The 14,265-nt window shown below is 37.3% G+C and overlaps 1 protein-coding gene across 1 annotated transcript in view; it reads right to left on the bottom strand.

Annotated features, from left to right (window-relative positions):
- Window positions 1-14,052, bottom strand: part of PACRG (parkin coregulated) — a gene marked incomplete at both ends in the record, with an annotated part of 224,442 nt that extends 210,390 nt beyond the window's left edge. The window contains one exon of the mRNA XM_084261054.1: window positions 13,921-14,052. Coding sequence (XP_084117180.1) covers window positions 13,921-14,052 — 132 coding nt within the window. The remainder of the gene's footprint in view (window positions 1-13,920) is intronic.
- Window positions 14,053-14,265: the final 213 nt, after the last annotated feature.

The following is a 14,265-nucleotide window of genomic DNA, read 5'->3' as shown; positions in this document are numbered from 1 at the left end:
TCATTTCAGTTTTTGATAGCACACAGAAAGCAAGTCTAATCAGTAAATCCCCTAATCAGTAAAAAGTAATGTTTTAATATAGGATGTGAATCTATCTAGAATACTAAATAATTTTATACTCTGAAAAATATAAATTGTGTGTCCAATACAAATGCCTATGCCACTTCTGGCTTCTTGAAAACTATAGAAATTATCATAACTTTCACCAAGACATTTCATCTTAAAATAAATTTGTCTTGTCACTAAATATTTATATTCCATAAGACTGGAACTCACAGATGAATAAATAAATGATTTAAAAAAATAAATTTTTATCAATGTGGTAAGAATTTATTATCCCATGATACCATCTTACCTCTACCATTCATACCATTTTATCTCTAAACCAAAGTAAGTTTTCTAATTTTCCATAAACACCTATTCTTGATAGAATTTTTTTATTACTCTTCCCAAGATATAGCATTCTACATAAGAGCTCAGAAATTGTGTGGTATTTCCAGACTATAAATTGTCCTTCACTTATGTAAGCAGCAGAAACACATCAGTCTCACAGTTTACTCATACAGATGACATAAATTGCAAACCTAAATTTTATATTAGAAAGCAGAGGTCTAAAGTCTGAGACAGTTTCTTTTCACAATAAAATTATATAACTCATTTATTAATTGTTCAGACATTTTGGTTCATCTCCAAGCAATGGCTCCTGATGAAAAGGAACTCCATCTTTTTCTCGCTTGTATGATTCACTTGTGAGATTGCAATAATTCAATTTCCTTTAGTTGCTTTGTCATCTTATTTTATTTCTGCTGAACAGAACAAATGAACTTGGGTACGTGACTTCATAACAGCTTCATAAGGCAACACGGCTTAGACATCCATGATGTGTGTCCTTCATTTCTAAGGAAAGTGAATGTGTTGCTCACTTTGAATGGAATTTGAAAAAAGGCAGATTTCAAGCATATTCAATTGGCTTCATGTGTTATGGAAATACACAGAACAGAGTGCTCCAATCAAGACGGTTGTCTGTCAAGTTATTAGACACCAAATACCTTATTAAATATCAGCAGGAAAATCTTAATTTTGAAACTAATTAACCAGAAAACAATAAACCTGCAGGGTATCAGGCTTTGTTAGTTTGTACAGTTATTGGAGGTATCTATTGCAATAGTTTATTTTCCCATTATGTCTTCTTCACTTAGTCAGTAGCATAATCTTCCGGTGGTTTGGTTGCAAATGTTACATAGCTTTAGAGAGTCTTTCTAAAAACACAAGAACCATGACGATATTTATTAAGCTTTCCCCTAAAAACACATCTTTTTTCCTTTCTTTGGAAAAACATGGTCCAAAATTATAATTTTAATCAGATAGTTTGTATTTTGCCGGGTAAGTTGATGTCATAATAGGTCTTTCAAATGATACCCTATGTACTGCTCTGTCTACAAGAGTGGGTCTATGGAACCCCAAAGTAAAGTCAGCATACATCTAAAGCAGTCAGTTAGAGAGGAATGAAGAAAAACATGAAGTAGACCAGAGAAAGAAATGTCCTGGTTCAGCCCAGGCCAGAGTCAACCTCCCCAGGCAGCCAGCACAGGTGAGCTGAGTTAGCACTGGCTGTTTTCCACACCACCTGACATCACTCCCCCATAAAAGGGGTTGGTTGGGAAGGGGCACTCCTGGGTGCCTCTAGGGTGGTCTGAGTATGGCCAAGGCATCAAGTTGATCTTTGTGTTGGTGCAGTAGTCTGTGTTATTGTTGCATCAGTAAGGTAATCTGTGTTATCATCCGGTGTAAGTGAAATTTGCCATGGGCTGTTGCTCTCTTTTCACAATGCTTTTGTCAGTAAACTGTCCTTATCCCAATCCATGGAGTCTCTGTCTGTTCCTCCTTCAGGACTGAGCAAGTGGTGTGTAGTGATTAGACACTGTCTGGGGCTGAACTACCACAAGAAAGAATAACGAAACCTAAAAATACCAGCTAAAGAAGCCAGTATTAGTACAGAGGGCAACACTGAGCTATGCACAATACAGACCCAATATAAAAAACATAGCTTAACAGTTGAACAAAAGTCCTCAACATCAGGGGAATTCAAAAAGCCAAAATTAAGCTGTGAACCCAGGCTCCTTCAACTGCTGGAGAAGAGAATGAGAGACTTAAGCATTTCAAAATGTGCAGGGAGAGAAATCACCTACAAGGAGCTGAATACAGGGTTGTATCTGAATTTCTATCCATCTTTGGAGTTTAGTCCCTTGAATCAAGATTATAAAAATGATACAACTGCTAACTGAAAATGCAGACCATGAAATTCTTTCCTGTAGAGTAAAACTTGTTTTCCATAAGGTCTTCTTAAGTAATATTTCCATCTTTTTCACATTTATTTAGGACTTAGCATGCAAGCTCAGCAAGTGGTGATGTTAATTTCTCTTCCAATTCACAAAATTTCAAGTCTACAACTTTCACTTCCCAGCAGCATATCCTAATAACCTAACTGCAAAACTATCTTTGCCCAGTAGACCACATGACAGATAAGAACACAAGAGTTATGACTTTAGAAAAACTACTAACACAAGGGAGTCAACCTCCAGTCTACTGGGAAGGGCATTCAGTTCAGAGTCAGCAAGTGTGCATTTAGCCTCTCCAATTTAGAACACTAGCCTGTGTCTTCAGATGGAAAAGGTCATATTCACATTTTGGCTGGAAACACTTTCAGAGCAACTATTTTAGCAATCAGAACAAACATTTTGCTTTTCTTTTACAGGTTGAGAAGTACTTGCTTAGCCATATAGCTGGCTAAGCATTTGTGCTGGACACACTATTGGGCAAGTATTTCTAGGTATCAGTGTTGAGTATGGACTTAAAACTAATAAAAACAATTAATGTTTTATACTGTAAACGAACAAGAGCTTGTAGTGATCCACTTGCAGGAAGCAAGAGAATAAATAATATGGTGAAAAATCACCTAAGTCCTAGTGAAAGATGACCTGATAAAGAACAGTGTAAGGAATGTAAATCAGAAGAAAAAATACAAAGTTTACTGATTTTTAGTGGCAAGTTAGTGGTTACCTTTGCAAATGTATTTTAATATGCCCCCTCAATACACATTTTGTTATTGCTGTTTAATGGAACATTGTACAACAGAAGAATTGTTTATTGCTATGACAGTGCCATTTGTTTTCTCACTTAAGCTGGGAAAAAAAATCATTTCTACCTGGTGATAGGGACAAGAAAAAATGGCAATCCAAACAGAAACAACCCTTTTAAAACCCAGTACTTTCCTTGACAAAATATATATCCAAAGGTTGTCTGAATGCTGTATACTATTGGCAGCCACAGTATTGTCAAAGTTTGATATACAGTTCTAGAATTTCGGTCATATTTGTTTGTCAGATAATAGTAGACAGAAGACTGTGAAATCTCATGCTAGCTTAAATGTGTAACTCACTGATTCCCATTGATACAACTGAACTTATTTTGCATTTTTAAAATTAAAGTCCTGGATGATATAAAATTTTAGTGCACTGCCTGAATTCCTCATATTGGACACAACTGGATAACTTTTGATAGCCTTCAGACTCTATCAAATAAAGTATTAAAACTTAATTGTTGTCCTGAATAACAATATTGTAATACATGTTAAATATGTCCAAAGGCATACCAGAAGCTCATAAAATAATCATGACTCAAACAGGTTTCAAGCAGAAGTCTGAAGTATGCTACAACTTTACTTTTGCGGATTTTTAAAGATCTTATTTCTCTATAAGTGGCTGTCTGACTATACAATATTTACATAATGAAATTTGACTATTTTGCAGCAATTATATTCAGGTATGACCTGCAAAATCCTAATGGTACCGCATTGGTTAAGTTATGCATTGGCATAATTTACAGATATAATAGACTCTCTGACACCACTGTTACCTTTGGGTTTTATTACTTTCTAAAAAACCCTTATCTTCTAGCTTAACTATAAGCTAGACATTTCAGGCAGGAATCACTTTCTGAATTTGATGGTGTATATAACGCAGGAGATCAAATTAAGTTGTATTAATAGTTTAAGGTCAGAGGAACAATTAATCTAAAACCTAAAAAAATAAATGACAACATACAAACTCAGAGGGCATGAGGTGAATTGTTAAAACACTATAAAAGAAGAAAAAAAAAATCAGCTAATACATGTACACTTCCTGTGAAGAGTATTTTTTTCAGTCATAACTTACAAAGCTGCAATTTAAAAGTTCATTCCTTTGAGGGTTTTCTTTTTTTACAGTAAAAATTACATAAAGTATTCAAGTATAGTCTGAGGAGAAGCTTTATACATCCTCTAAATGGTTTCTAGCCACATGGAACTGCTGTTCCCCCCAGAAAATCGCTTGTTGGAATGATTGCAAAAGAAACACACTGATACGAAAAAGCAACACATCTGGGCGATAAGTAAAGAAAAAGTAAGTGTGGAGCATCAGGTGAGAATATAGAAAGATCTCAACAGACCTGCTTTGGGAAGTAAGAATGTGTTTTCAACTTCTGAAGGAAAAGAAAAAGGTTTATCAAATTGTGGCAGCTGATGTCAGTAAAGTACGCACGTATGTCTGCCAAAATAGTTTTAGCTATGAAAACATCCAATACAGAACACCAATGTCACATTAAGTCATTAGCAACATGACAGTAAGAAAAGCCAGGACACAATTTATTTTTTCTATAGATTTAAATGTGGACAAGCAGTTTTCTAAATAAGTGTACAGGACCAGAGGCTTTGCGGCCTTGCTGACTTACGCCTTTAATTTTTTTTTTAATAAGTAGGAAATAATATTTCATTCCATAAAACATGGGCTTCATTACCCTGTCATTAAGATATATCTGAGATGGAAATTACAGAAAAGAAATTCTATCCGAACAATTATTGAAAGAATGAAAGAGCTACTAAACCTTAGAACACTTAATGCCTATAGATATTTTCAAGACTACGAGTAAGTCCAGCAACTTATGCTAAAGGCGTTCTTCCATTTATATAATAATAACAATAATGAGATGCACAGTGAGACAAACATTGTAATAAAGAAGTTCATGGGATAATAGCAAAACTGATAGATGTCTTAAGCACACAAGACAGGCAATAAAGTACTTTTATTTGGATTTACATTAGACTTTGCACTGAATATTGCCTATCAACCACACACACACAAAAATCAGTAATATGCTTATGACTAATGAAATAGGCATCAAAATGTCAGTTTAAAGACCTACTCTTTCTCCAAATGGTCATTATACAGGAACTTGACAGTATGCCATGCTTGCTTCAAGGTATTAAAGAGTTTTCTTTCTACACTCCTTTCTACAGTGCGTTTTATATTATGTTTTAACTTTGTTACACATTGTGCAGAACTTCTGTACTTACTGCAGGATGCGTTTGTTTACTCTAGACATGTGATAAAAAGTCTTCCATCGCATACACAACAAAAACCCTAATTTGATCATAACCAGACTAACGATGTTAGCTTTCAATTAAGGCATGACATGCTATCCAACTATTTCTGTTATCAGCCTGAAAACAAATCTGTATTCACTCTTGCTAGCAAGATCTTGACATCATCCTTTACAAAAACACAGATGAAAAGTCATTTTTTTCTTAAGAAAAATCTTGCTTTCACACCCAAATATGCAAACTGTTAAATATACATTAACAAATACAATCATAAATGTATGAAAAATTGTGTGTTTAATATCTTATTATAATTTAGACAGGCTTTATTATCTAATCAGGATCTGTTCTGTGAAGTAAGAGGCACGACTGAAGTTCTACTGGAGGTCTACATTGCTCTCCGGAGCAACCCCTTTACTAACATACATCCCTTCTACTTCTACCCATCAGATACCAAAACTTGCAGCTATAATAAGCATAGTATTTGCAATGTACCCACAGGGTCAGAGTGTAAGCATTAAACACAACAATTCTATAATGCAGCCCTCAACACAATGTGACCACATACTGGACCTTTACAGATTACCTGACATGTATTTTATATAAGAAAGGCACTTAGCAGAGCACAGTAAACCTTTCAGTAAAAACCCCCAAAACTATGCTACCAAAATGAAAAGCTATGCCAAACTGCTTATATGAACACCAAATATATCAAGAAATCAACTGTTGCTGGGATGAACCACCCTGTCTTTCACAGCATTTTTTCTGTCACATTGTCTAAACATTTTATCAACACACTGACAGCATTGTTTGCTACTATTTTTTGGCTTTGTAGTGACTGTCATTCCAGAATCGTTAAGAAAACTTCATGCAAGAACCAAAACCTCCCTAATCATGTCAAAGTTTTGCCAGACTGTTTCAGTTAAACATAGACCAGGTATACATATTAACTGGAAGTATCAGATAGGAAAGAACTGGGCATGGACTTCAGCCCTCTGCATGCAACAAAACAAGAACTGACTTCAGCACATGAGTGCCTAAACTTCGAGAGTGAACCATAGCAAAAGTCATATTGGGTTAGTCATCACCCAGGTCCCCAACTTTGTTGAGGGACATTTAGTTGCTCTCCTATTTCTCCAGTGTTCACCCACTAGTTTCTCTAGTGCAAATGCCACTATGCTACCTCGTCTGTCCCCTTCACCCCAAGATTCCAATGACACTTACGTTACAGTAGTGACAAGAGGAACCTGTGACACCAGGCACAGCATCCAGAGGCTGAGAGCTACAGACAGGCTGCTGCATCAACCTCTCACTGCATTCACTGAGGTCTTGGCAGCAGTACTCACTGTATACTCACTGGAGCAGACCATGTAAGAATTATCTGTGGCAGAGATCTCAGCTGATAAGCCCAAGCTGCTACTCAAGCACTGACGCAGGCTTATCCGATTGCGTTTATAAAGTCGACCTTAGATTTACGATGGAGTTTGCTATTATAGCCAGAACACCCTGGTGTTACATCCTTTTTCTGAGGGCCAGAAGGGAGACTGACTTGTTTGAGAAATTAAGTATCTTCTCAGTTGTACTATTTGTTATAGCCTTCACAACACACCTTCAAAAAAGCACCAAAACTATTAAAACAAAAACTCTCAAATACCTTTTTCTTTTTTTCCCAGAATCACAGAATGTTAGGGGTTGGATTGAAAGATCATCTAGTCCAACCTCCCTGTTGGAGCAGGATCACCCAGATTAGGTCACACAAGAACATGTCCAGGTGGGTTTTGACCGTCTCCAGAGAAGGAGACTCCACAACTTCTCTGGACAGTCTGTTCTAGTGCTCTGTCACCCTCACAATGAAAAAGTTTTTCCTTATGTTCACATGGAACCTCCTATGCTTCATCTTGCACCCGTTGCCCTTTGTCTTATCATTGGACATCAATTGGACATCACTCTTCCCCCAGTTCAAGAGTCACTTAATTATCATTAACTTGTCCAACCTTAGTCACAGCAGAATCATGGAGTGGCCAAAACCCACTATTTATGAAGAAGACATAGAATTGTGGGAAAACACAGGTTAGATACGACATCAGAAAGTCTCTAGCCCAACATCCTTCACTGGGCAGGATTATCTCTGAGATAAGACCAGGTTGCTCGGGCCTTTTTCCATTAGTGTCTTCAAAAGCTCCAAGGAAAACTGCACAACTCCAGGAAAGCTAATGCATTGCTTGACTATCCTCATGGCAAAAAAGCTTTCCACCAACTTGAACACCTCATTTCAACTCACACTTTCTGTTCTCTAATCATTTACTAGAACAAACAGACTGGCTCCATCTTCCTGACAGCTTTCTCATAGCTATCTCTGACTCAAAGGCTCACTCCAGGCATCCTATAGCATTTCCAGTCAACTAAGAGGGAGAAGACGAAGAGAAAAGCTGGAGCCTACATAGAGATTTTTCATAGTTGGAAAGAATGATATCAAGTTGAAAGAAAGAATATGTACATACATTCTTTGGGAACTGTTCTTCTGGAGTCTGAGTGCTGAGAAAGGGGTAGGACAGATGCTTTCCAACTTATCTTTCATACTTCCCATGGGCTAGTTTAGTTGTAGAGGAGTTCCCAGCTGCATGTGGGAAAGGCTGACTTCAGATAAATCTCTAATCAACAAGCTGACTGCTTAAAATCTTTTTCTGAGACCACTGTTATTAGCTACTTTCCAATACTTTGTTCTGAATTCGTGTACTTGCGTTCGAACATCTGAGAACTTAGAAATGCTTACTTCACTGCGAAACACGAAATGAAGATACCACATACTCAGACCACTTCTGGATTTTAACTTCTATGAAATCTGTAAACATATAAGAACTTTTCTCTCATATACTTAAAAGAACTTAGTCTGACATCTGCTCTTTTGTATTAGTTTAAGTTTGCAAACTTTAAAATGGTTTAATTCCAGTGAAAGAATTGGCAGAATTTGACAAGTATCTCTGTAACTCTCTCAATTCATAATATTTTATTCATTAGCTCATAAAACTCTGATTAGCAGAGGAGTCTTGAAACATCACTGTCATAATGTTTTAAAATCAACTTACATTTACCTTCTTTAGGAATGAAATTTAAAACCTTCCAAGGTCTCTTTCTATGTAAAATATTGTGAATCAAATTAAATGATACAAGACAACAAGAAATGTAAATCAAAAACATAAAACGAAGTCTCACTGATAATTTACTTATCCATTTTAAGTCATAAAAGAATTATTAAAAAATAATGACTTATTGGAAATCCAAGTGTATAACAGATTTTCATATATGAAAAAACATGTTTTCTACATGCTTGAGGATATTAAACAAATCTTATCATTTTAGCACTGCAGCCATGAATAACATCAACCTTCCCCTGCATTTGCAAAAATTAAGGGCTCATTTTAAAGTCTTTTAAAATAACAGGAACAGTATAATTAAGCCACATAACTTATAGCTGGGAAACATAATATGAAATACGGCTTTTAGAAGACATTATGATCTTAAGCATTAGCATTTTCCCTATGCATTCTGCTTTTACATTATACCAGCAATGTGGTGATTACAATAAAAAACAAGCATGGAATTGGAAAGGAGCAAAACTTTGTGAGGAGAAATAAAATCTCCTTGTGTTGAAGCTTTTCATGTTTGGATCTAGTGCATCTGAAGTGCCTCATCAATTCAGTTGCATTACTATGTGTACTGGTAGAAAGGAGGAGCTATGAATATGCAGCAAAAGCAGGCAGGACAGTAGCAGCTACAACTTTTTTTACCTTGTACTGTTAACAAACTGTATGTCAAGTCTACACTACTGTGAAGAAAAATGCCAAGCTGCTTGTAATCCAGGTTTAGCCTGGACCCCAAGTCTCGTTCACTGTGTGGCCATGCAAAAATTTATATTGCACAAAGAATAAATGTCCAGGCGTGGAAATAACACCTTTCAATTGTGGTGCTTTAAATGCTTGGGGAATTACTCTCCCAGAATTCAGTTTCATAACAGGTTTTAAGTGAATTAAGACCATAATGTTGCCAAGAGGGACATTCTCACCCACGCAGCCTGTGCTGACAACATATTCCTGTTTCTCCTCTTCCTCACATATGTTAACAGCTGGTAAAGCTGGTCCAATCTCCTCTGTAGTTTCAGAAACACCAAAGTAAAAGCAAAAGGAGAGATAGAGACATGCAATTAGGACAGGGAGGAGGGCAGGACAGAGGGACCAGTTGGTAGCAGGAACTTTGCTTGCTTTAACCCCAAAGACTGCAGTTTGACACTGTTAAACCACCTGGGTTATTATCCAGCAGGATCAACTCTCTCAGCAGAACAACATTTAATTAAGTGGGATAGCAGTAATAAACAGCCTGAAACATGAAGAAGATAGGACTGCCTTCCAGAACACCAGCAATTTGAACTGGCTCACAGTGTTCACTGAAGTATACTTGTAGATTGTACAAAGTTGCTATTGTTAAACTGGAACAGTTCTTCCCAGATAGACATACTACTGCCCAATAAACATTTATCAAAACATTCCTCTACCTCAACAGACCTGAAACGTACTGCCTTTTAAAAAAATTAGCTATTATAATAGAAAGGTAAAACTGTTTTCTTATAAACAGTGCTTTCTTATAATCTTAAAATCAGATCAAAAGCTCTTACTGCTACAAGGTAAATAACAAAAGTAGTTTTAATTACACAATGTGGATTTCATAAATAGAACATAAAATCTCAAATTTCAGAATTTAAGCTAATTGCATTCTCTGTATGGTTAAAATGAAACACTTGCTATGAGTTATTATCAAAGGGTAAAAGGTAAGAAAGTCAGTTACAACACACATTACTAATAACGGCTCAAAAGAGGAGTTAAAATATTAAAGATTGAGAACTCATTCCAATATATACAGACATAGACTCCTAAATGAGGAAGCAAGGGGATAAAAAGTTGCAATCCTCTTTTTCTACTTATTAGCAATAACACATATTTTAGAAGATGGGAGTCATGCTTTTGCACATAGCCAAGACCCTCCTGGGTTGAATAGCTTTGCTTTGTTTTTTGAAATCTAGGAACAAAATAATTCTTAGCATCACTCCCCCTCTAAGGACATCTAGTAGACAATCCCACTTTATCCCTTATACACAGGCTGGCCGTGGTTTATTCCCAGTTGCAGTTTCTGACTGCTTTCATGGGTCACACATGGATGCAATAGTGATATTTCTATGTAAAGCCTACTGGTTTACAAGCTAAGCCAGGAAAAAAATCTGAATTCAGTACTCTGGCCAGAGGAGTTAAAGTTCACATACTGCAGAAGGATACGTCAACTTACCCATCAATACTGTTAGTAACGGAGGACCTGTAGAGGAAAGATAAACTCACCCTTTCCTGCTAAAGCACTACTACCTTGGAGTAAGAAATTTGAGGTTCAGGAAAACCAGAAAGAACAACTTTTCATTGCTCTGTTGGCTCAGTGCTAAGGAAGGGATGTCTTAAGTTCCAATTCTACTCCAAATACATCAAATCTGTTCTAGCAAGAAATGGTGAGCATAAAATACCAAAACCCAAAGCTTCCAAAGTTGCTGTATGAATGTTGTACACACTAAAATATACTGTCCAGTGAGTTTCTTACCTTGCCACTTTCTAGCCACATGAATCCTAACTTCTTGCAACACAGTAAGCACAGGAAGAGATCTTGAGGAACACATGGAGACTTTTCCCTCTGTGATCTTTTCACGTCAGTAATCTTGTAACTTGTTGGTTACAAATCTTGTGAAAGTTGGGAGATTTGACTACAGTTCCCTTTAAGTAGTAAAAAGAATCCTCTCCTTGAAAAAATGCTTTTACCACTAGTTTATTACAGAAAAGGGTGACAGTAACACTTTATTCTGTCATGTACAGCTGCAGGAAATAGGAAAAATAACCATTTGGAGATGATCAGAAGTGAACAGAGGTATCTTTCTGCTGTCTATATTTATGTATAGATATTTTTCTACCTGTGAGTATGTATATTAATTTTTATTATATTCCTGATTCTACCCATGCAGTACATATGAAGTATGAACACAAAGCATGGCATTCTTGATCCTACTTGTGGGACAAAACATTAAAATGTAAATGTCACAGTGTCTAGCTTGTTATACTGTAAAAGACCTTTATTGACCTTGCTCTTAATCTAAACTGCTGTATGAATTTACAGGTTTGGAATGAATAATATAAGGCTAAACATTTTCTTCAGTTCAGGACAATTTTCTTTTTTATGAAAATGTATTAAGTAATGTATTTCACTAAATTTCAGATTTAGACAGATCTGAGAAAAATCTTTAATATTGTATGTACTGATTGCTGTACCTACTACAGGCTATGAAAGCAGAGTTGGGAAGAAAACTTCATCCAGCAGCTCTCATGAAAAATGGCTTAGTAAAGCGCTCTTTGCACAAGCAACGTCAAAGAATTCTGGAACTTTTACTACAATATTTACAGTCATACATGCATAATGGTAATCTGTTAGACTATGCTAACAGCTTGACTCACTGCATGCTTGCTCCAAAGGCTATTAATCTGTACCCAGCTGTTTGAGATGCTGAACATGTTGCTGACAACCCTGTGCCTTGTCATGCTGTTCACAAAGAGAAACACCGTGTCTTAACGGTATTTGCCTGCCGTGCTTTCAACCCTCCAGTCAACTGCTAAGCCTTCCATGAGAACTTCATCGATGATGTCAAACTCTGACAAGTGAGTACTTAATAAATCTGAAGCTCCATTTAACCAGTTGCAAGGGTAGAGGGACATCCACTTCCGCACAGACAGACAGGCAATGAGAGAATATTACTCTATCCCGACTTTTTGCACATTGACCCTTAGGAAATTATTCCAGTGGCTGCCTGTCCTCACTCAACTTTTGCAAATTACAGCCCTGGCACTATGGCTCTTCCAGGACCTTTTACAGTTTCACTGCTTCCTACACAGTTACAATCAGAACCTGTGGAGTGGGTGAGAACACTATTGACCCTACCCCTAACAGGGCACCAAGGGGGCAGGCAGACAAGGCAGTCATGAAACAGGTTGCCCAGAGAGGCAGAGGGGATTCTCTGATGATGTTGAAGGGTTAATTTCTATGACTCAATGAGTAGCTCCAAAGGCAGCAGAGTAACCTGTTTGCTCCTGCTTAACAACAGTACCATATGATTTAAAATTTGTTAACATTTAGGAAGTTAGAATTGAAGCCATAAAAGTTAAAACTCTGTAAGTATTTAAAGGAAAACTTAAAATTTTAGTTAAACTTATTGCTAGTTATGTTCACAAAAAAAAAATAAATACACATTTATCATACTCCTTACGCAAACTGAAGTGCTACAGTCTATTCCACATATCTTTAGAATTAAACCCAAACATACCAAAAATCATTACAACTTTTTTTTTTTTTTACTTTGTGTCCCACTAAGATGCAACATGTTTTAATTTTACTTATAAGGAGAAAGTTTTAAATGCACACAATTTCTACTCTTTTTAAAGTTCATTTGAAGATTGACTTGTTTAGGTTTTTAAGATGACTCTTACTGACAACAAGCCCAAAGAGATTGCAATAGGAGGACTATATCAGTAAAACAAAGGAAATAATATTTTTCATGACTGTTGTCAGAAGAATATATAAAATTTTAAAAAATGAGAACACAAGGCTGCTAACACCTTGAATCGTGTCCGTATAAATAGAGTTTGGAAGTTTAATGTGAGATCTATGCTCATATTAGCTCATTGGCTCATTGTTGAACATTTGCATTCTGTACCAGCTGAAGCTTTTTATTCCCATATCTGACAAAGGTAGGCAAATAAAATGACATAAAGCAATTTCAAAGGCCTTTATTCTAGTAGTTTCACCCACATACCTCTAAATTTGTTAGAAACTTGGACTATTACTGAAAGTGAAGCTTGCTGGACCAGCTCCTCTTTGTCTTTGAGCTATGAGATGGGAGAACTAATGTTTGTTTCGAGTTTAGTATTCTCCTATACCATGAAGAAATGCTTTATTCTTTTTCAGACTCGTTTTAAAAATGAATGTATTTTCCAGATCTTTGCCATCCTATGTGACATTCACATCAAATTAACACCATACCGTGCCAGCACATGAAAACACTTTCAAACAATACTACAGTATTATTTGACAGCATTTTCCTAAACGTAGGGAGGCAGTGAGCCTTGCACACAATTCTGTAGGCTGACAGTTCAATACAACACGTTGCCAGTAATAAAAGAATACAGAAAAATTGTGGCACCAAAGCAAGATGCTTGGAGGCGATCACAATTCCTGCAGAGGCAGGCTACTACCTCGTGATAATACTTCTGTAACGCCTGAAGGTAATTGCAGCAACCAGCAAACTCCAGATAAAGTTCTAGCAACTCGCACACCTTCCTGACGTGCCTTATCCCCAGCCCAGGCTCCCTGTGCTTCCTGGACACGTGCGATTAAACGAGTGACCGCCACCTCTGTGCTAGCAGCAAACGTACCAGGGTGTTTTTCATCATGGCCTTAACAGTGAATCCGTCGGAGACCTGCTGCTCGCTCTTCCTCGCGTGCCGCTGGCGGCAACCGCCCCCCGCGGGCTTTGGCGGGGGTGAGGCTGCTTCCTCCCCTACCATCTCCCCACCAGCGTCCGGGACAGACATGAAGCAAAACACAGACTGGAAAAAAAACAACAAACGAACACGAACGTTCGAGCCCCTGTAAGTTAGAAAACGCAGCTGGGTTACTTCTGTTCCCTTCCCAAAGAGCGGCAGCCCCACGTACCCCCTTCCCGCGCCTTTTCTGCCCCTGACAAGCCGCCCCCCCCCCCCCCCGCTCCCGCTCTCCCT

Source organism: Gallinula chloropus, assembly GCF_964237585.1.
Source record: "Gallinula chloropus genome assembly, chromosome: 3".
In the NCBI taxonomy this organism is placed as follows: domain Eukaryota; kingdom Metazoa; phylum Chordata; class Aves; order Gruiformes; family Rallidae; genus Gallinula; species Gallinula chloropus.
Note: the sequence above shows the minus strand (reverse complement) of the source record. Positions and strands in the feature narration are given on the sequence as shown.